Below are 21,925 nucleotides of genomic sequence, written 5' to 3'. Positions count from 1 at the left end.
CACCCGCCCAGGGGGGAAACTTTGGGACGTCCCCACAGTCTTGAAGTTGTGCCAGTGTCCCCTAGTGGCTGACAGAAAAAGGAGGATTTTGGTACTTACCGATAAATCCCTTTTTCCGGAAGCCATAGGGGACACTGGCCACCTGCCCGTTGCTGTTCTCTTGCCTTCCTTGTCGTTCTGTTGTGTTTAATTTTGTTATGCTCTCTTCCCTCATCTAGTTTCTGTTCTCTTCTTCCCGTCTCCTCTCGGCTAATTCATAACTGAGAGATGATGGGGGATAGAGGGGGAGGAGCCTGTTTCACTTCTTAGATTATTTAAAGTGCCAGCACCCTGTAAGCCACCATCATCACCCCACAGTCTTGAAGTTGTGCCAGTGTCCCGTATGGCTTCCGAAAAAGGTAAGTACCAAAATCCTCCTCTCTGCATCTTTTGTTAACTCAGTTGTTTGGTTTTCTTTCATAGGTAGATCGACATCTAAGAAAATTGGACCAAGAACTGGCAAAATTCAAAATGGAGCTAGAGGCTGATAATGCAGGGATTACTGAAATACTGGAAAGAAGTGAGTACACGGCTGTGATGTCCGTATTACATTATATGGATTATAAATGCTGTGACTCTGACAATCCACCTGGACATATCACCATCTTTCAGTAGTTACTATTAAACTAGTATTGCCTAATGACTGCTTGCTCAATGAGGGAAGAATTTCGGATCAGTGAGCACCAACGTAAAGAGATTTAAATGCTTACTTATATAATGATTATAATTTTACTTATCTTCTAGGGTCTCTGGAATTAGATACACCATCACAGCCAGTTAATAACCATCACGTTCATTCTCATTCTTCAGGAGAGAGTAAGTAAAAATAAGAAGGATTTTTACAGAATCATGGAAAGATAAAGTGGAGAGGTTGCCCATAGCAACCAGTAGCTTCTGTCTCATTTACCAGCTGTTCTAGAAAAATGACAAGCTTTTGGTTGCTATGAGCAATTTCTACACCTTATCTCTCCCAAGTTTTGAAAAATTTCCCCTCAATGTTTGTTTTATTTACATTTTGAAAGTACGATAACAGTTAAACAGAAGTGCTTGCATCCACAGAAAGGAAGCACAATTCATCTTCCCATCATTCTACAACAGACCATGTACCAGAGAAAAAGTTCAAGTCTGAGGTGTTGTTATCAACTCTTACTTCTGATGCTTCCAAAGAAAATACACCAGGCAAGTAAATTGTAGTTCGCAACAAGTTGTAGACCTTTTTCACATTTTTATTCAGGTAGTCTAGTGACAAAGTATTATAGCCAGTTTCCACTGGACAAAACATGCGGCAGAGAGGAGGGGGCAACCATAGTTTCCAAACTTTGCTCTTAAGCCAGGAGCACATCTATACTATCCTCAGCTGATTGGGTTAATGCTCCCGATCAGCTGGGCAGTGTGTGCAATGAGCTGTGACCTGTGAGGAGGAGGGAGGGGAAGGGGGGGGTTTGCGGCTCCTGTGTGGGAATCCGGCGGGGGAGTGGGTTGGCGGCTTCTCTATGGGAATCCATTGCATGTACAGCACATGAGACGCGACCTCCCGGTTCTGACTGTTGCAGGAGTGTTACAGGCCATTTATCAGCTAATGCTTCTGCATCTTCATAGCATACACGCATATACAATGGATCGAGGAATGTATAGATGTTTGCCCACATTTTAGTCTGCAGGGAGAGAACATCTCTAGTATATTATTTTCCTTGTACTAGGCATAATTAGACAGAGTACTTTTTTTTTTTTTCCCCTTTCTTTTTTTACTGTACCTTTTTTAGTACTTCAGTGAACTTCTTTAACCACTTGCCGGGCATGGTCGGCCACATGAGGCTGAGCTTTCCCTGACATGGTTGCATATGATGCGACCAGTTAGAACACCCACTCAAAGGGACCTTCCAGCCCTCCTGCACTCGTTGCAGCTCTGCCCCCAGTGCACACATTAGTATCCCAATCACTGCTGGCTACAGTGATCGGGCAGCAAGAGAGCACCCATGCACCCAGCGGCTGCAAAGCAGCAAAGGCTGATACCCTTTGTCCCAATCACTGTGTGCAGTGATCAGGGCATCAGTGAAACGAAGCAGCTCCGCCCTCCTTCCTGCCTGAGCTTCCTGCCTCCTCCCTCAGGCAGCCTAGCGTCACGCTCTCCTGGTATCAGGAGAAAAAAAACATGCCTGCTGCTCTGCACTCCCCCTGTGATTGCTACACAACAGAAAATAAAATTATTATAGAAGGAGAATGAACCCTAGGGAACTCAAGCCAGAACACTCAAAGACCAGAAGACAGAAATATTAGAGATGTTCTGAACCCTTAACTTAGTGTATACGCTAGGTTGCAGTGTACTTAGTTAGGCACTTGCTAAAGTTTTTAAATTGAGATGAGGAAATTGTGAACTTGCATTATTACCTTTAATCTCATGACTTCAAACTTTTGGACATGGAGTGAGTGTGTAGATACAGAAGATAGATTTGCATATGTAGTAGTGCAGAGTCGCTGCACTCACGGACAGTCGGCTAAAGCAGAAAAAGGACAGAATCTAAAATATCAGTGCTTCCCCCTCCCCCCCAGGTAATTATACTATAAAACACCTATTTCTCTGACGTCCTAGTGGATGCTGGGAACTCCGTAAGGACCATGGGGAATAGACGGGCTCCGCAGGAGACTGGGCACTCTTAAAAGAAAGATTAGGTACTATATCTGGTGTGCACTGGCTCCTCCCTCTATGCCCCTCCTCCAGACCTCAGTTAGAATCTGTGCCCGGCCAGAGCTGGATGCACTTAGTGGGCTCTCCTGAGCTCACTAGAAAAGAAAGTAATTGTTAGGTTTTTTATTTTCAGTGAGATCTGCTGGCAACAGACTCACTGCTACGAGGGACTGAGGGGAGAGAAGCAAACCTCCCTGCTTGCAGCTAGCTAGTGCTTCTAAGGCTACTGGACACCATTAGCTCCAGAGGGATCGAACACAGGGCCCGACCTTGATCGTCCGTTCCCGGAGCCGCGCCGCTGTCCTCCTTGCAGAGCCAGAAGACGGAAGATAAAGATGAAAAACGGCGGCTGAAGACTCCTGTCTTCATTAAGGTAGTGCACAGCACTGCAGCTGTGCGCCATTGCTCCCATAGCACACCACACACTCCGGTCACTGTTGGGTGCAGGGCGCTGGGGGGGGCGCCCTGGGCAGCAATTAGTTTACCTTTTGGCACAAATAGCACATAATACAGTGTATAACACTGTATATGTGCTAAACCCCCCGCCATTAACATTATAAAAAGCGGGAGAAGCCCGCCGCTGAAGGGGCGGGGCTATCTTCCTCAGCACAGCCAGCGCCATTTTCTCTTCACAGCTCCGCTGGAAGGACGCTCCCCAGGCTCTCCCCTGCAATATCCAGTACAACAGGGGAAAAAAGAGAGGGGGGGGCACATAAATTTAGGCGCAAATTGGTCTTAATAAGCAGCTATTGGGAAAAATCACTCAGTATAGTGAAAATCCCTGTGTTATATAGCGCTGTGGTGTGTGCTGGCATACTCTCTCTCTGTCTCCCCAAAGGACTTTGTGGGGTCCTGTCCTCAGTCAGAGCATTCCCTGTGTGTGTGCGGTGTGTCGACATGTTTGATGTGGAGGGCTACGTGGAGGCGCAGATTCGGCATTCAGGACTAGGTCCTGGTGACCACGGATGCCAGCCTGCGAGGCTGGGGAGCAGTCACACAGGGAAGAATTTTCCAGGGCTTATGGTCAAGCCTGGAGACATCACTTCACATAAATATCCTGGTGCTAAGAGCCATTTACAATGCTCTAAGCTTAGCAAGACCTCTGCTTCAAAGTCAGCCGGGTTGATCCAGTCGGACAACATCACGGCAGTCACCCACGTAAACAGACAGACAGGGTGGCACAAGAAGCAGTCAATGGCAGAAGCTGCAAGGATTCTTCGCTGGGCGGAAAATCATGTGATAGCACTGTCAGCAGTATTCATTCCGGGAGTGGACAACTGGGAAGCAGACTTCCTCAGCAGACACGACCTCCACCCGGGAGAATGGGGACTTCACCCAGAAGTCTTCCACATGATTATAAACCGTTGGAAAAACCAAAGGTGGACATGATGGCGTCCCGCCTCAACAAAAAACTCGACAGGTATTGCGCCAGGTCAAGGGACCCTCAGGCAATAGCTGTAGACGCTCTGGTAACACCGTGGGTGTACCAGTCAGTGTATGTGTTCCCTCCTCTGCCTCTCATACCCAAGGTACTGAGAATTATAAGATGGAGAGGAGTAAGCACTATATTCGTGGCTCCGGATTGGCCAAGAAGGACTTGGTACCCGGAACTTCAGGAGAGGCTCACGGAGGATCCGTGGCCTCTACCTCTAAGAAGGGACCTGCTCCAGCAGGGACCCTGTCTGTTCCAAGACTTACCGCGGCTGCGTTTGACGGCATGGCGGTTGAACGCCGGATCCTGAAAGAAAAAGGCATTCCGGATGAAGTCATCCCTATCCTGATCAAAGCCAGGAAGGATGTAACCGCAAAACATTATCACCGCATTTGGCGAAAATGTTGCGTGGTGCGAGGCCAGTAAGGCCCGACGGAGGAATTTCAACTGGGTCGATTCCTACATTTCCTGCAAACAGGAGTGTCTATGGGCCTGAAATTGGGGTCCATTAAGGTTAAAATTTCGGCCCTGTCAATTTTCTTCCAGAAAGAACTAGCTTCAGTCCCTGAAGTGCAGACGTTTGTAAAAGGGGTACTGCATATACAGCCTCCTTTTGTGCCTCCAGTGGCACCTTGGGATCTCAATGTAGTTTTTGGGTTCCAAAAGTCACATTGGTTTGAACCACTTAAAGATGTTGGCCCTGGCCTGGGCCAGGCGCGTGTCAGAATTGGCGGCTTTATTCTGTAAAAGCCCTTATCTGATTTTCCATACGGACAGGGCGGAATTGAGGACTCGTCCTCGGTTTCTCCCTAAGGTGGTTTCAGCGTTTCACCTGAACCAACCTATTGTGGTGCCTGCGGCTACTAGGGACTTGGAGGACTCCCAAGTTGCTAGACGTTGTCAGGGCCCTGAAAATATATGTTTCCAGGACGGCTGGAGTCAGAAAATCTGACTCGCTGTTTATCCTGTATGCACCCAACAAGCTGGGTGCTCCTGCTTCTAAGCAGACTATTGCTCGTTGGATTTGTAGTACAATTCAGCTTGCACAATCTGTGGCAGGCCTGCCACAGCCAAAATCTGTAAAAGCCCATTCCACACGGAAAGTGGGCTCATCTTGGGCGGCTGCCCGAGGGGTCTCGGCTTTACAACTTTGCCGAGCAGCTACTTGGTCAGGGGCAAACACGTTTGCTAAATTCTACAAATTTGATACCCTGGCTGAGGAGGACCTGGAGTTCTCTCATTCGGTGCTGCAGAGTCATCCGCACTCTCCCGCCCGTTTGGGAGCTTTGGTATAATCCCCATGGTCCTTACGGAGTTCCCAGCATCCACTAGGACGTCAGAGAAAATAAGAATTTACTTACCGATTAATTCTATTTCTCGTAGTCCGTAGTGGATGCTGGGCGCCCATCCCAAGTGCGGATTGTCTGCAATACTTGTACATAGTTATTGTTAACTAAATCGGGTTATTGTTGTAGTGAGCCATCTTTTCAGAGGCTCCTCTGTTATCATACTGTTAACTGGGTTCAGATCACAGGTTGTACAGTGTGATTGGTGTGGCTGGTATGAGTCTTACCCGGGATTCAAAATCCTTCCTTATTGTGTACGCTCGTCCGGGCACAGTATCCTAACTGAGGCTTGGAGGAGGGTCATAGGGGGAGGAGCCAGTGCACACCAGGTAGTCCTAAAGCTTTACTTTTGTGCCCAGTCTCCTGCGGAGCCGCTATTTCCCATGGTCCTTACGGAGTTCCCAGCATCCACTACGGACTACGAGAAATAGAATTATCGGTAAGTAAATTCTTATTTTCTTTGTGTACTGTGCACCCGGGGAGGCCCAGTGAGATTCTAAAATTTATTGACCGACCGGGGCGGACGGGGGCGTGGCAACAGCATTAGAATGCTGTTGGTTGGACGCGGTCCAGATAACGCCAGCGTGTCCGGTCCGTTGCTGCAATGGCTGCATGACATCACACGCAGCCGATGCGACCCGGGACACAGCGGGTAGCTCCCTGCCAGCGCGCAGGTGCTGCGCAGGCAGGGTGCTACTCGCCGGGTGCAAAAGCATCGCCGTCGTGCAGTGCTTTTGCAACCATGCGGGGGGAGGCAGAGCCAGACACGTCCCCCCGCATGTCTGAGTAACTGATCGTAGATGTGCTAAATTTAGCATATCTGCGATCAGATCTGAATTAGTTAGGCCCAAAGTTGTAGATTAAGCAAAACACTGTGTGGCATGATGCATGGAACGACTCGCTCACATCGGTCCTTAGTCTTTTGCCTTTTATCCCATGTTAGCCTCTGAGTCGCACATCGCTACTGCATGCAATGCCAGTGTACAGAGCACCTATGCTTTTCTCTGACGTCCTAAGTGGATGCTGGGGACTCCGTCAGGACCATGGGGATTAGCGGCTCCGCAGGAGACAGGGCACAAAAGTAAAAGCTTTAGGATCAGGTGGTGTGCACTGGCTCCTCCCCCTATGACCCTCCTCCAAGCCTCAGTTAGATTTTTGTGCCCGGCCGAGAAGGGTGCAATCTAGGTGGCTCTCCTAAAGAGCTGCTTAGAGTAAAAGTTTTTTAGGTTTTTTATTTTCAGTGAGTCCTGCTGGCAACAGGCTCACTGCTACGAGGGACTTAGGGGAGAGAAGTGAACTCACCTGCGTGCAGGATGGATTGGCTTCTTAGGCTACTGGACACCATTAGCTCCAGAGGGAGTCGGAACACAGGTCTCACCCTGGGGTTCGTCCCGGAGCCGTGCCGCCGACCCCCCTTGCAGATGCCGAAAAGTGAAGGTCCAGAAACGGCGGCAGAAGACTCTTCAGTCTTCATAAGGTAGCGCACAGCACTGCAGCTGTGCGCCATTGTTGTCAGCACACTTCATAGCAGCGGTCACTGAGGGTGCAGGGCGCTGGGGGGGGGGCGCCCTGGGCAGCAATGATAGTACCTTATTCTGGCTAAAAATACATCACATATAGCCCCTGGGGGCTATATGGATGTATTTAACCCCTGCCAGGTCTCAAAAAAACGGGAGAAGAAGCCCGCCGAAAAGGGGGCGGGGCCTATTCTCTTCAGCACACAGCGCCATTTTCCCTCACAGAAATGCTGGTGGGAAGGCTCCCAGGCTCTCCCCTGCACTGCACTACAGAAACAGGGTTAAAACAGAGAGGGGGGGCACTTATTTGGCGATATGTATATATATATATTAAAATGCTATAAGGGAAAAACACTTATATAAAGGTTGTCCCTGTATAATTATAGCGTTTTTGGTGTGTGCTGGCAAACTCTCCCTCTGTCTCCCCAAAGGGCTAGTGGGGTCCTGTCCTCTATCAGAGCATTCCCTGTGTGTGTGCTGTGTCGGTACGTGTGTGTCGACATGTATGAGGACGATGTTGGTGAGGAGGCGGAGCAATTGCCTGAAATGGTGATGTCACTCTCTAGGGAGTCGACACCGGAATGGATGGCTTATTTAAGGAATTACGTGATAATGTCAACACGCTGCAAGGTCGGTTGACGACATGAGACGGCCGGCAAACAAATTAGTACCTGTCCAGGCGTCTCAAACACCGTCAGGGGCTGTAAAATGCTCATTTACCTCAGTCGGTCGACACAGACACGGACACTGACTCCAGTGTCGACGGTGAAGAAACAAACGTATTTTCCTTTAGGGCCACACGTTACATGTTAAGGGCAATGAAGGAGGTGTTACATATTTCTGATACTACAAGTACCACAAGAAGGGTATTATGTGGGGTGTGAAAAAACTACCTGTAGTTTTTCCTGAATCAGATAAATTAAATGAAGTGTGTGATGATGCGTGGGTTTCCCCCGATAGAAAATTATTGGCGGTATACCCTTTCCCGCCAGAAGTTAGGGCGCGTTGGGAAACACCCTTTAGGGTGGATAAGGCGCTCACACGCTTATCAAAACAAGTGGCGGTACCGTCTCCAGATAGGGCCGCCCTCAAGGAGCCAGCTGAGAGGCTGGAAAATATCCTAAAAAGGTATATACACACATACTGGTGTTATACTGCGACCAGCGATCGCCTCAGCCTGGATGTGCAGCGCTGGGGTGGCTTGGTCGGATTCCCTGACTGAAAATATTGATACCCTTGACAGGGACAGTATTTTATTGACTATAGAGCATTTAAAGGATGCATTTCTATATATGCGAGATACACAGAGGGATATTTGCACTCTGGCATCAAGAGTAAGTGCGATGTCCATATCTGCCAGAAGATGTTTATGGACACGACAGTGGTCAGGTGATGCAGATTCCAAACGGCACATGGAAGTATTGCCGTATAAAGGGGAGGAGTTATTTGGGGTCGGTCCATCGGACCTGGTGGCCTCGGCAACAGCTGGAAAATCCACCTTTTTTACCCCAAATCACATCTCAGCAGAAAAAGACACCGTCTTTTCAGCCTCAGTCCTTTCGTCCCCATAAGGGCAAGCGGGCAAAAGGCCAGTCATATCTGCCCAGGGATAGAGGAAAGGGAAGAAGACTGCAGCAGGCAGCCCATTCCCAGGAACAGAAGCCCTCCACAGCTTCTGCCAAGTCCTCAGCATGACGCTGGGGCCGTACAAGCGGACTCAAGTGCGGTGGGGGGTCGTCTCAAGAGTTTCAGCGCGTAGGGGCTCACTCGCAAGTGGACCCCTGGATCCTACAAGTAGTATCCCAGGGGTACAGACTGGAGATTCGAGACGTCTCCCCTTCGCAGGCTCCTGATGTCTGCTTTACCAACGTCTTCCTCCGACAGGGAGGCAGTATTGGAAACAATTCACAAGCTGTATTCCCAGCAGGTGATAATCAAAGTACCCCTCCTACAACAAGGAAAGGGGTATTATTCCACACTATATTGTGGTACTGAAGCCAGACGGCTCGGTGAGACCTATTCTAAATGGGAAATCTTTGAACACTTACATACAAAGGTTCAAATCAAGATGGAGTCACTCAGAGCAGTGATAGCGAACCAGGAAGAAGGGGACTATATGGTGTCCCTGGACATCAAGGATGCTTACCTCCATGTCCCAAATTGCCCTTCTCACCAAGGGTACCTCAGGTTCGTGGTACGGAACTGTCACTATCAGTTTCAGACGCTGCCGTTTGGATTGTCCACGGCACCCCGGGTCTTTACCAAAGTAATGGCCGAAATTATGATTCTTCTTCAAAGAAAAGGCGTCTTAATTATCCCTTACTTGGACGATCTCCTGATAAGGGCAAGGTCCAGAGAACAGTTGGAAGTCGGAGTAGCACTATCTCAAGTAGTTCTACGACAGCATGGGTGGATTCTAAATATCCAAAATCGCAGTCGTTTCCGACGACACGTCTGCTGTTCCTAGGGATGGTTCTGGACACAGTCCAGAAAAAGGTGTTTCTCCCGGAGGAGAAAGCCAGGGAGTTATCCGAGCTAGTCAGGAACCTCCTAAAACCAGGAAAAGTGTCAGTGCATCATTGCACAAGAGTCCTGGGAAAAATGGTGGCTTATTACGAAGCGATTCCATTCGGCAGATTCCACGCAAGAACTTTTCAGTGGGATCTGCTGGACAAATGGTCCGGATCGCATTTTCAGATGCATCAGCGGATAACCCTATCTCCAAGGACAAGGGTGTCTCTCCTGTGGTGGTTACAGAGTGCTCATCTTCTAGAGGGCCGCAGATTCGGCATTCAGGATTGGATGCTGGTGACCACAGAGGCCAGCCTGAGAGGCTGGGGAGCAGTCACACAGGGAAAAAATTTCCAGGGAGTGTGATCAAGTCTGGAGATTTTTCTCCACATAAATATACTGGAGCTAAGGGCAATTTACAATGCTCTAAGCTTAGCAAGACCTCTGCTTCAAGGTCAGCCGGTATTGATCCAGTGGGACAACATCACGGCAGTCGCCCACGTAAACAGACAGGGCGGCACAAGAAGCAGGAGGGCAATGGCAGAAACTGCAAGGATTTTTCGCTGGGCGGAAAATCATGTGATAGCACTGTCAGCAGTGTTCATTCCGGGAGTGGACAACTGGGAAGCAGACTTCCTCAGCAGGCACAACCTCCACCCGGGAGAGTGGGGACTTCATCGGGAAGTCTTCCACATGATTGTGAACCGTTGGAAAAGACCAAAGGTGGACATGATGGCGTCCCGCCTGAACAAAAAACTGGACAAGTATTGCGCCAGGTCAAAAGACCCTCAGGCAATAGCTGTGGACGTTCTGGTAACACCGTGGGTGTACCAGTCGGTGTATGTCTTCCCTCCTCTGCTTCTCATACCCAAGGTATTGAGAATTATAAGACGTAGAGGAGTAAGAACTATACTCGTGGCTCCGGATTGGCCAAGAAGGACTTGGTACCGAGGAACTTCAAGAGATGCTCACAGAGGACTCATGGCCTCTGCCGCTAAGAAGGGACTTGCTTCAGCAAGTACCATGTCTGTTCCAAGACTTACCGCGGCTGCGTTTGACGGCATGGCGGTTGAACGCCGGATCCTAAGGGAAAAAGGCATTCCGGAAGAGGTCATTCCTACCCTGGTCAAAGCCAGGAAGGAGGTGACCGCACAACATTATCACCACATGTGGCGAAAATATGTTGCGTGGTGTGAGGCCAGGAAGGCCCCATGAAGAAATTTCAACTCGGTCGTTTCCTGCATTTCCTGCAAACAGGAGTGTCTATGGGCCTCAAATTGGGGTCCATTAAGGTTCAAATTTCGGCCCTGTCGATTTTCTTCCAGAAAGAATTGGCTTCAGTTCCTGAAGTCCAGAAGTTTGTCAAGGGAGTACTGCATATACAACCCCCTTTTGTGCCTCCAGTGGCACTGTGGGATCTCAACGTAGTTCTGGGATTCCTAAAATCACATTGGTTTAAACCGCTCAAATCTGTGGATTTGAAATATCTCACAGGGAAAGTGACCATGCTGTTGGCCCTGGCCTCGGCCAGGCGAGTGTCAGAATTGGCGGCGTTTGTCTCAAAAAAGCCCATATCTGATTGTCCATTCGGACAGGGCAGAGCTGCGGACTCATCCCCAGTTTCTCCCTAAGGTGGTGTCAGTGTTTCACCCGAACCAGCTTATTGTGGTACCTGCGGCTACTAGGGACTTGGAGGACTCCAAGTTGCTAGATGTTGTCAGGGCCCTGAAAATATAGTTTCCAGGACGGCTGGAGTCAGGAAAACTGACTTGCTGTTATCCTGTATGCACCCAACAAACTGGGTGCTCTTGCTTCTAAGCAGACGATTGCTAGTTGGATGTGTAGTACAATTCAGCTTGCACATTCTGTGGCAGGCCTGCCACAGCCAAAATATGTAAATGCCCATTCCACAAGGAAGGTGGGCTCATCTTGGGCGGCTGCCCGAGGGGTCTCGGCTTTACAACTTTGCCGAGCTGATACTTGGTCAGGGGCACACCCTGACTGAGGAGGACCTGGAGTTCTCTCATTCGGTGCTGCAGAGTCATCCGCACTCTCCCGCCCGTTTGGGAGCTTTGGTATAATCCCCATGGTCCTGACGGAGTCCCCAGCATCCACTTAGGACGTCAGAGAAAATAAGAATTTACTTACCGATAATTCTATTTCTCGTAGTCCGTAGTGGATGCTGGGCGCCCATCCCAAGTGCGGATTGTCTGCAATACTTGTACATAGTTATTGTTACAAAATCGGGTTATTATTGTTGTGAGCCATCTTTTCAGATGCTCCGCTGTTATCATGCTGTTAACTGGGTTCAGATCACAGGTTGTACAGTGTGATTGGTGTGGCTGGTATGAGTCTTACCCGGGATTCAAAATCCTTCCTTATTGTGTACGCTCGTCCGGGCACAGTATCCTAACTGAGGCTTGGAGGAGGGTCATAGGGGGAGGAGCCAGTGCACACCACCTGATCCTAAAGCTTTTACTTTTGTGCCCTGTCTCCTGCGGAGCCGCTAATCCCCATGGTCCTGACGGAGTCCCCAGCATCCACTACGGACTACAAGAAATAGAATTATCGGTAAGTAAATTCTTATTTTTACAGTTACACTTTGTTACATTAGAGATGTGAAGAAGATATATGAAGGAAGAAGAAATAATATTGCACAAGACTGTGTGACGGGAAGCATGGGCACTGCTTAGTTGCAAAGACTGTGGCGTACCACGCTGGGCAATTTGGCACAATTTAAGGACAAGGTGTATGTGGACATATCTGTATAGAGCTGTTCTCCACTAGCACTCAAAGCAGGGGACTTTTTTGAGAATTTACCAGAGTTGTTGTTTTTTTGTCTCCCCAGGTTGTAGAAACAATGTGTCCTCATCCTCCTCCTCTTCTTCCTCCTCCACCACTAATGTTTACACCGTGAATTCTTCTCAGCCAATTGCATCATATAATTTGAGCTCTCTGTCCTCTGGAGCTAGTACTGGGGCTGGTGCAGGAGCTGGTGCTATTACAATGGCAGCTGCTCAGGCAGTTCAGGTTACAGCACAGGTATATACATTGTAAATGCAAACTGCTCATGATTTTCTTTGTGTATGAAACAATGATTTGTTGATCATGAATTTATTCATAGATGAAAGAAGGTAGAAGAACATCAAGCATGAAAGCCAGTTATGAAGCCTTTAAAAATAATGACTTCCAGCTTGGGAGGGAGTTCTTGTCTAGAGAATCATCCACTTACTCCTCTTCAGCTCTGGCTTCTACGCTAACTCAGACTTTGACATCTTCAGCCACCACAGATTCTAGAAGTGGGCGAAAAAGCAAGTGAGTTGCTGTAGATGTATATATTTTTGTCATTGTGTTGCGTCTGGCAATCATTTTAATCTGAAAGTGCTTCCTTTTGATGTTAATTACTTATTGAGGAGCATCAATATTTGTAATTTCATTTAAATAGTAGTACCTGAAAATATATTTACTAATTTGTGCTTTTATTTTTTGTTTAAGGAGCAACAATAAATCATCAAGCCAGCAGTCTTCATCCTCCTCGTCCTCTTCCTCTCTGTCTTCTTGCTCATCGTCATCTGCTTTAGCGCACGAACTGTCTCAGCAGGCAGCAGCCATTCCAGAATCCGATTCGAATAGCCAAGTTGATTGGACATATGATCCAAATGAACCTCGTTACTGCATCTGTAATCAGGTTGGTTTTCTGCCTATTAGTGTACATATTTGTTGCAGTTGTTAATAGTGATTTTCCGCTTTAAATAACCCTTGCACTAAATAATTAGTATTCGTGAGTATAGCAGGGGAGAGCCAACATAGCAGATCTAAAGCTTTTAATTATTATCTTCTGTTATGGTGAGAGCTGGGCAACTCCAAAGATATGGTAGTGCTGTTACCACATCATCGTACTTTAAGACAGGAGGAGACTTAGTAGAGAGGTGTACTACAAAGCCCCTTTAGAGACCTGCACAGTTACAGTAAAAAAAGAACAGTAACAATACTCTACCCCACTTGTGTGGTGTTATTTCACTTAGCTCTTGGTGATGGTTGAAGGTCCTGACCCTAAATTCGCGATCTTTCAGAATTAATGTCCAGACAACAGTAAGCTTGATAACATAATTTCTCTAACGTCCTAAGTGGATGCTGGGGACTCCGTAAGGACCATGGGGGATAGCGGCTCCGCAGGAGACTGGGCACATCTAAAGAAAGCTTTAGGACTAACTGGTGTGCACTGGCTCCTCCCCCTATGACCCTCCTCCAAGCCTCAGTTAGATTTCTGTGCCCGACGAGAAGGGTGCACACTAGGGGCTCTCCTGAGCTTCTTAGTGAAAGTTTTAGTTTAGGTTTGTTATTTTCAGTGAGACCTGCTGGCAACAGGCTCACTGCATCGAGGGACTAAGGGGAGAAGAAGCGAACTCACCTGCGTGCAGAGTGGATTGGGCTTCTTGGCTACTGGACATTAGCTCCAGAGGGACGATCACAGGCCCAGCCTGGATGGGTCCCGAAGCCGCGCCGCCGGCCCCCTTACAGAGCCAGAAGAGCGAAGAGGTCCGGAAAAATCGGCGGCAGAAGACGTTCCTGTCTTCAATAAGGTAGCGCACAGCACTGCAGCTGTGCGCCATTGCTCTCAGCACACTTCATACTCCGGTCACTGAGGGTGCAGGGCGCTGGGGGGGGCGCCCTGAAACGCAATAAAACATGATAAAAATACCTTACATGGCAAAAAATACATCACATATAGCTCCTGGGCTATATGGATGCATTTAACCCCTGCCAGAATATACAGAAAAACGGGTGATAGGCTCCGCCCCCTTTTCGGCGGCCTTATCTCCTCAGCACACTGGCGCCATTTTCCCTCACAGCTCAGTTGGAGGGAAGCTCCCTGGCTCTTCCCTGCAGTCACTACACTACAGAAAGGGTTAAAAAAAGAGAGGGGGGCACTAATTAGGCGCAGCATTAAAACATACAGCAGCTATAAGGGGAAAAACACTTATATAAGGTTATCCCTGTATATATATATATATATATATATATATATATATATATATATATATATATAGCGCTCTGGTGTGTGCTGGCATACTCTTCCTCTGTCTCCCCAAAGGGCTAGTGGGGTCCTGTCCTCTATCAGAGCATTCCCTGTGTGTGTGCTGTGTGTCGGTACGTTTGTGTCGACATGTATGAGGAGAAAAATGATGTGGAGACGGAGCAGAGTGTCTGTAACAGTGATGTCACCACCTAGGGGGTCGACACCTGAGTGGATGTACTGTTGAAAATTACGTGACAGTGTCAGCTCTGTATAAAAAAACAGTGGTTGACATGAGACAGCCGGCTACTCAGCTTGTGCCTGTCCAGACGTCTCATAGGCCGTCAGGGGCTCTAAAGCGCCCGTTACCTCAGATGGCAGATACAGACGCCGACACGGATACTGACTCCTGTGTCGACGGTGAAGAGACCACCGTGATTTCCAGTAGGGCCACACGTTACATGATTGAGACAATGGAAAATGTTTTATACATTTCTGATAATACGAGTACCACCAAAAAGGGGTATTATGTTCGGTGAAGGAAAAACTACCTGTAGTTTTCCTGAATCTGAGAAATAAAATGAGGTGTGTGATGATGCGTGGGTTTCCCCCCGATAACAATTGATAATTTCTTAAAAAGTATTGGCTGTATACCCTTTCCCGCCAGAGGTTAGGGTGCGTTGGGAAACACCCCCTAGGGGGGATAAGGCGCTCACACGCTTGTAAGAACAAGGGCTCTACCCTCTCATGAGATGGCCGCCCTTAAGGATCCTGCTGATAGAAAGCAGGAGGGTATCCAAAAATGTATTCACACACATACTGGTGTTATACTGCGACCAGCAATCGCCTCAGCCTGGAGGTGCAGTGCTGGGTTGGCATGGTCGGATTCCCTGACTGGAAATATTGATATCCTAGATAAGGATAGTATATTATTGCCTATAGAGCATTTAAAAGATGCATTTCTATATATGCAGGATGCACAGCGGAATATTTGCTGACTGGCATCAAGTATAAGTGCGTTGTCCAATTCTACCAGTAAAATGGTCAGGTGATGCGGATTCCAAACGGCATTTGGAAGTATTGCCTTTGAAAGGGGACATTTGGGGTCGGTCTTTTAGACCTGGTGGCCACGGCAACAACTGGGAAATCCACGTTTGTACCCCAGGTCGCCTCTCAAAATAAGACGCCGTATTATCAGGCGCAGTCCTTTGTTGGCAAGCGGACAAAAGGTTCCTCTTTTCTGCTCGTGACAGAGGGAGAGGAAAAAGGCTGAAGAGATTACCCAGTTCGCAGGAACAGAAATCCTTTCCCGCCTCTGCAAAGCCCTCAGTATGACGCTAGGGCCTTACAAGCTCAGGCACGGTGGGGGCCCGTTCTCAATAAATTTCAGTGCGCAGTGGGCTCACTCGCAAGTAGACCCCTGGATCCTTCAGGTAATATCTCAAGGGTATATATTGAAATTCGAGACGTCTCCCCCTCGCCGTTTCCAAAAGTCGGCTTTACCGACGTCTCCCTCTGACAGGGAGGCAGTTTTGGAAGCCATTCACAAGCTGTATTCCCAGCAGGTGATAATCAAGGTACCCCTCCTGCAACAGGGAACGGGGTATTATTCCACACTATTGTGGTACCGAAGCCAGACGGCTCGGTGAGACCGATTCTAAATCTAAAATCTTTGAACACTTACATACAGAGGTTCAAATTCAAGATTGAGTCACTCAGAGCAGTGATTGCGAACCTGGAAGAAGGGGACTACATGATGTCTCGGGACATCAAGGATGCTTACCTTCATGTCAAAATTTACCCTTCTCACCAAGGGTACCTCAGGTTATGGTACAGAACTGTCACTATCAGTTCAGACGCTGCCGTAGGGATGGTCCACGACACTCCGGGTCTTTAATAATAATAATAATAATATACTTTATTTGTCATTAACAAAATCGACAACGAAAATGTAAATGAAAAAGCAATAGGAGTCTCACAAAGCCATAAAAATAACAGTAACATTTGCTACATTTGGAAAACAATTGCACACAGCCTACTGATCATTTAGCAGCCGGATAGCAGTTGGAAAAAAGCTGTTTAACATGCGGTTTGAATGAGCGCGGATACTCCTGAACCGTTTTAAGGATGGCAATTTTTCAAAGATCAAACAATTTGGATGACTCTCATCAGTAAATATACTCCTAGCTTTCCTTAATACATTTCTAGTATACAAGTCTTTCATACTTGGCAGAGGCACCCCAATGATCCTACTGGCAGTTTTAACCACCCTCACAAAAGCTATTCGTTCTGCTGTAGTGCAATTTCCAAACCACACTATCATCCCATATGTTAAAACGCTCTCTACGATACTGTGATAAAACCTAACCAAAGTGCTTGTACTTAAGCAAACAGCTCTAAGCCTCCTCAAAAAAAAAAAAGGCGTTGCTGCGCCTTTTTAATCAAGAAGACACTGTTCGTAGACCAAGTTAGGTCGTTTGTGATATATGTACCTAAAAATTTAAAAGAGACCACCTCCTCTATCGGTTTTCCATCCAAAGACACAGGAAATAGTGGTCTATTACAACCTCGCCTAAAATCAACAACCATCTCCTTTGTTTTAGACGTGTTTAAAACCAAACAATTTATATTACTCCATTCCAGTAAACGTAAAATTTCAAATCTATAAGATGACTCATCATTACCACTTATCAAGCCGACAACCGCCGTGTCATCTGCAAATTTCACTACTTTGACGGAATCAGAAGTTGAGAAACAATCATACGTAAATAGAGAATATAATAACGGGCTCAAAACGCACCCTTGTGGAACCCCCCGTACTTATACAGATCTCACTAGACATAAATTTACCAAGCCTAACTACTTGCGGCCTTGCTGTCAAAAAATTTAAAATCCAATTGCACGTGAACCCGTTTACGCCTAGGTTAAAAAGCTTAGAGACCAAAGATGTTGGTACAATAGTATTAAATGCGGAACTAAAATCCACAAATAAAATTCTCACATAGGTCCCTTTCTTCTCTAAATGGGTCTGTGCCTGATGTAAAACAGTCAGGGCTGCGTCCTCTGTAGACCTATTCTGCCGATACGCAAATTGAAAAGGATCAAAGTTCGCAGGAAAGTGGGATTTAATATGTTTTAACATCAGCCGTTCGAAGCATTTCATAACTAATGAAGTTAGCGCAATGGGCCGATAATCATCCAAGCACTTTGGTACACCCTTTTTGGGTAGGGGGATGATTTCTGTATGCTTAAAACACTTGGGTATTTTACAGACCTGCAAAGAGATATTAAATAATACTGTAAAAATCCCAGCTAATTCATTACAACATTTCCTAAGAACTTTCCCATGAATCCCATCTGGGCCAGCGGATTTGCCCGTGCTAACACCTCTTAGACACTTCAGCACCTCTTGCTCATCCAAGACTAACGAGGCCTCACCAGGTCTAATCCCAACCGCTTCAACACTAGTTGAATCATGTCTGTCAAATCTTGAATAGAAGACATTTAAATCTTCCGCCATAGTGCTATTTACTGCACTTGACACCGCCTTCCTAGGTTTATAATCCGTAATATCTTGCAGGCTACGCCACATACTCTTAGTGTCATTGCACTGTTTTAACTTGACCTCCATTTCAGTTGAAAATTCCCTTTTAGCCTTTTTTATCCCTCTCCTCAAATCTGCTCTGGCCATTGAGTATGCTTCCTTATCCCCTGTTTTAAAAGCTATGTCCCTTGACTTTAACAATGAGCGGACTTCGGAGTTTAACCAGGGTTTCTCGTTCGCAAAGACTTTAAAGCACCGCTTGGATGTAACACTTTCAGTGCAGCAGTTTATATAGCCTATCACCGAAATAGCTAATAGATCAATATCAATAGACCCGCTCCTCATGGACTCCTCAATTAACAACTCCCAATTTGTAAAAGCTAAAGAGTCCTGGAGCCTTTCTACCGCATTTTCCGGCCTAACAGTAATAGTTTTCTTTGTGGGCCTAACCCGTTTTACCAGAGGTATATACTTAGGGATCAGGAACAGGGAAACATGGTCTGATTTCCCAATATGTGGGAGGACAACAGTCTCATAAGCAAGATCCATATTTGTGTATACCTGATCTAAAATATTATCGCCACGTGTTAGCACCTGAATATTTTTATAAAATTTAGGTAAGACCGACTGTAAGTCAGTCTGATTAAAATCTCCAGCAATAATAAAAGCGGCATCCACGTATTTAGCCTGTAAACTAGTTAACCTGTCATATAAAGTGTCGAGTGCATAACCTGCAGTGGCTTGCGGGCAAATGTAAACAGCCATAACCAAGATAACAGAATATTCACGGGGCAAATAATAAGGCCTGCACTTGATCACTAAGAATTCTAAATCCTCAGTGCAGTAAGATTCAACAAAGACAGCATTTGAACACCAAAGCGTATTCACATAAATACAAACCCCACCACCCCTACATTTCCCCGATGCATTTGTTCTATCAGCTCTAAATAAAATTCTGTCCGTGAGTCCCAGAGCGGAATCAGGAACAGACGCAGTCAACCAAGTCTCTGTAAGAACTAATAAGGAGCCATTTTTCAGGCACCGTTTGTTTGCTATCTCTGCTTGAAAGTCATCCAATTTATTTATCAGGGAACGCACATTTGCCAAAAGTAAACTGGGCAAAGGGGGCTTTACGGGACAAAACTGTAGTCTCACCCTCACTCCAGCCCTCTTTCCACGCTTCTGCCGTCTTTCTCTGCGTGGACACCGCTTCCAGCCTCTCACGGGGTTTAGATGCCATCCTGGATTTACCCGTCCGGAACCATACCCAGCTCTCCTCTGTCTGTGGCTATTTGAGTAATATCCACGAAGATAATCTCTCCCCTGGCCATTTGATCTCTGCCCTGGCAACCCCAGGCCCAGATCACTCAGGCTCTCAAGGTAATGGCCGAAATGATATCCCTTCGAAGGAAGGGAATTTTAGTTATCCCTTACTTGGACGATTCCCTGATAAGGGTAAGATCCAGGGAACAGTTGGAAGTCGGTGTAGCACTATCTCAGGTAGTGTTGCGGCAGCACGATTGGATTCTCAATATTCCAAAATCGCAGCTGGTTCCGACGACTTGTCTTCTGTTTCCTAGGGATGTTCCTGGACACAGTCCAGAAAAAAGGTGTTTCTCCCGGAAGAGAAAGCCAGGGAGTTATCCGAGCTAGTCAGGAACCTCCTAAAACCGAACCAAGTCTCAGTGCAACAATGCACAAGGGTTCTGGGTAAAAATGGTGGCTTCCTACGAAGCAATCCCATTCGTTAGATTCCACGCAAGAACTTTCCAGTGGAACCTACTGGACAAATGGTCCGGGTCGCATTTTCAGATGCATCAGCGGATAACCCTGTCACCAAGGACATGGGTATCCATCCTGTGGTGGTTGCAGAGTGCTCATCTTCTAGAGGGCCGCAGATTCGGCATTCAGGACTGGGTCCTGGTGACCACGGATGCCAGCCTGCGAGGCTGGGGAGCAGTCACACAGGGAAGGAATATCCAGGGCTTATGGTCAAGCCTGGAGACATCACTTCACATAAATATCCTGAAGCTAAGGGCCATTTACAAATGCTCTAAGCTTAGCAAGACCTCTGCTTCAAGGTCAGCCGGTGTTGATCCAGTCGGACAACATCATGGCAGTCACCCACGTAAACAGACAGGGTGGCACAAGAAGCAGGAGGGCAATGGCAGAAGCTGCAGGGATTCTTCGCTGGGCGGAAAATCATGTGATAGCACTGTCAACAGTATTCATTCCGGGAGTGGACAACTGGGAAGCAGACTTCCTCAGCACGACCTCCACCCGGGAGAGTGGGGACTTCACCCAGAAGTCGTCCACATGATTAAAAAACTCGACAGGTATTGCGCCAGGTCAAGAGACCCTCAGGCAATAGTTGTAGACGCTCTGGTAACACCGTGGGTGTACCAGTCAGTGTATGTGTTTCCTCCTCTGCCTCTCATACCCAAGGTACTGAGATTGATAAGATGGAGAGGAGAAAGCACTATATTCGTGGCTCCGGATTGGCCAAGAAGGACTTGGTAACCGGAACTTCAAGAGATGCTCACGGAGGATCCGTGGCCTCTACCTCTAAGAAGGGACCTGCTCCAGCAAGGACCCTGTCTGTTCCAAGACTTACCGCGGCTGCGTTTGACGGCATGGCGGTTGAACGCCGGATCCTGAAGGAAAAAAGGCATTCCGGATGAAGTCATCCCTATCCTGATCAAAGCCAGGAAGGATGTAACCGCAAAAACATTATCACCGCAATTGGCGAAAATATGTTGCGTGGTGCAAGGCCAGTAAGGCCCGACGGAGGAAATTCAACTGGGTCGATTCCTACATTTCCTGCAAACAGGAGTGTCTATGGGCCTGAAATTGGGGTCCATTAAGGTTCAAATTTCGGCCCTGTCAATTTTCTTCCAAAAAGAACTAGCTTCAGTCCCTGAAGTTCAGACGTTTGTAAAAGGGGTACTGCATATACAGCCTCCTTTTGTGCCTCCAGTGGCACTTTGGGATCTCAATGTAGTTTTGGGTTCCAAAAGTCACATTGGTTTGAACCACTTAAATCTGTGGAGTTAAAATATCTCACATGGAAAGTGGTCATGCTGTTGGCCCTGGCCTGGGCCAGGCGCGTGTCAGAATTGGCGGCTTTATCCTGAAAAAGCCCTTATCTGATTTTCCATTCGGACAGGGCGGAATTGAGGACTCGTCCTCAGTTTCTCCCCAAGGTGGTTTCAGCGTCTCACCTGAACCAACCTATTGGTGGTGCCTGCGGCTACTAGGGACTTGGAGGCCTCCAAGTTGCTAGACGTTGTCAGTGCCCTGAAAATATGTTTCCAGGACGGCTGGAGTCAGGAAATCTGACTCGCTGTTTATCCTGTGTGCACCCAACAAGCTGGGTGCTCCTGCTTCTAAGCAGACTATTGCTCGTTGGATTTGTAGTACAATTCAGCTTGCACATTCTGTGGCAGGCCTGCCACAGCCAAAAATCTGTAAATGCCCACTCCACAAGGAAGGTGGGCTCATCTTGGGCGGCTGCCCGAGGGGTCTCGGCTTTACAACTTTGCCGAGCAGCTACTTGGTCAGGAGCAAATACGTTTGTAAAATTCTACAAAATTGATATCCTGGCTGAGGAGGACCTGGAGTTCTCTCATTTGGTGCTGCAGAGTCATCCGCACTCTCCCGCCCGTTTGGGAGCTTTGGTATAATCCCCATGGTCCTTACGGAGTCCCCAGCATCCACTTAGGACGTTAGAGAAAATAAGAATTTACTTACCGATAATTCTATTTCTCATAGTCCGTAGTGGATGCTGGGCGCCCATCCCAAGTGCGGATTGTCTGCAATACTTGTACATAGTT

General features: G+C 47.4%; 1 protein-coding gene across 1 annotated transcript in view; it reads left to right on the top strand.

The window, feature by feature from the left end:
* ING3 (inhibitor of growth family member 3) overlaps nt 1-21,925 on the top strand; it is an 85,904-nt gene that overhangs the window by 8,595 nt on the left and 55,384 nt on the right. The window contains exons 5-10 of the mRNA XM_063927208.1: nt 463-559; nt 784-855; nt 1,099-1,218; nt 12,380-12,573; nt 12,656-12,846; nt 13,027-13,219. Of these exons, the coding sequence (XP_063783278.1) occupies nt 463-559; nt 784-855; nt 1,099-1,218; nt 12,380-12,573; nt 12,656-12,846; nt 13,027-13,219 (867 nt within the window). The remainder of the gene's footprint in view (nt 1-462; nt 560-783; nt 856-1,098; nt 1,219-12,379; nt 12,574-12,655; nt 12,847-13,026; nt 13,220-21,925) is intronic.

Source organism: Pseudophryne corroboree, chromosome 6 (assembly GCF_028390025.1).
Source record: "Pseudophryne corroboree isolate aPseCor3 chromosome 6, aPseCor3.hap2, whole genome shotgun sequence".
Taxonomy (NCBI): Eukaryota; Metazoa; Chordata; class Amphibia; order Anura; family Myobatrachidae; genus Pseudophryne; species Pseudophryne corroboree.
Note: the sequence above shows the minus strand (reverse complement) of the source record. Positions and strands in the feature narration are given on the sequence as shown.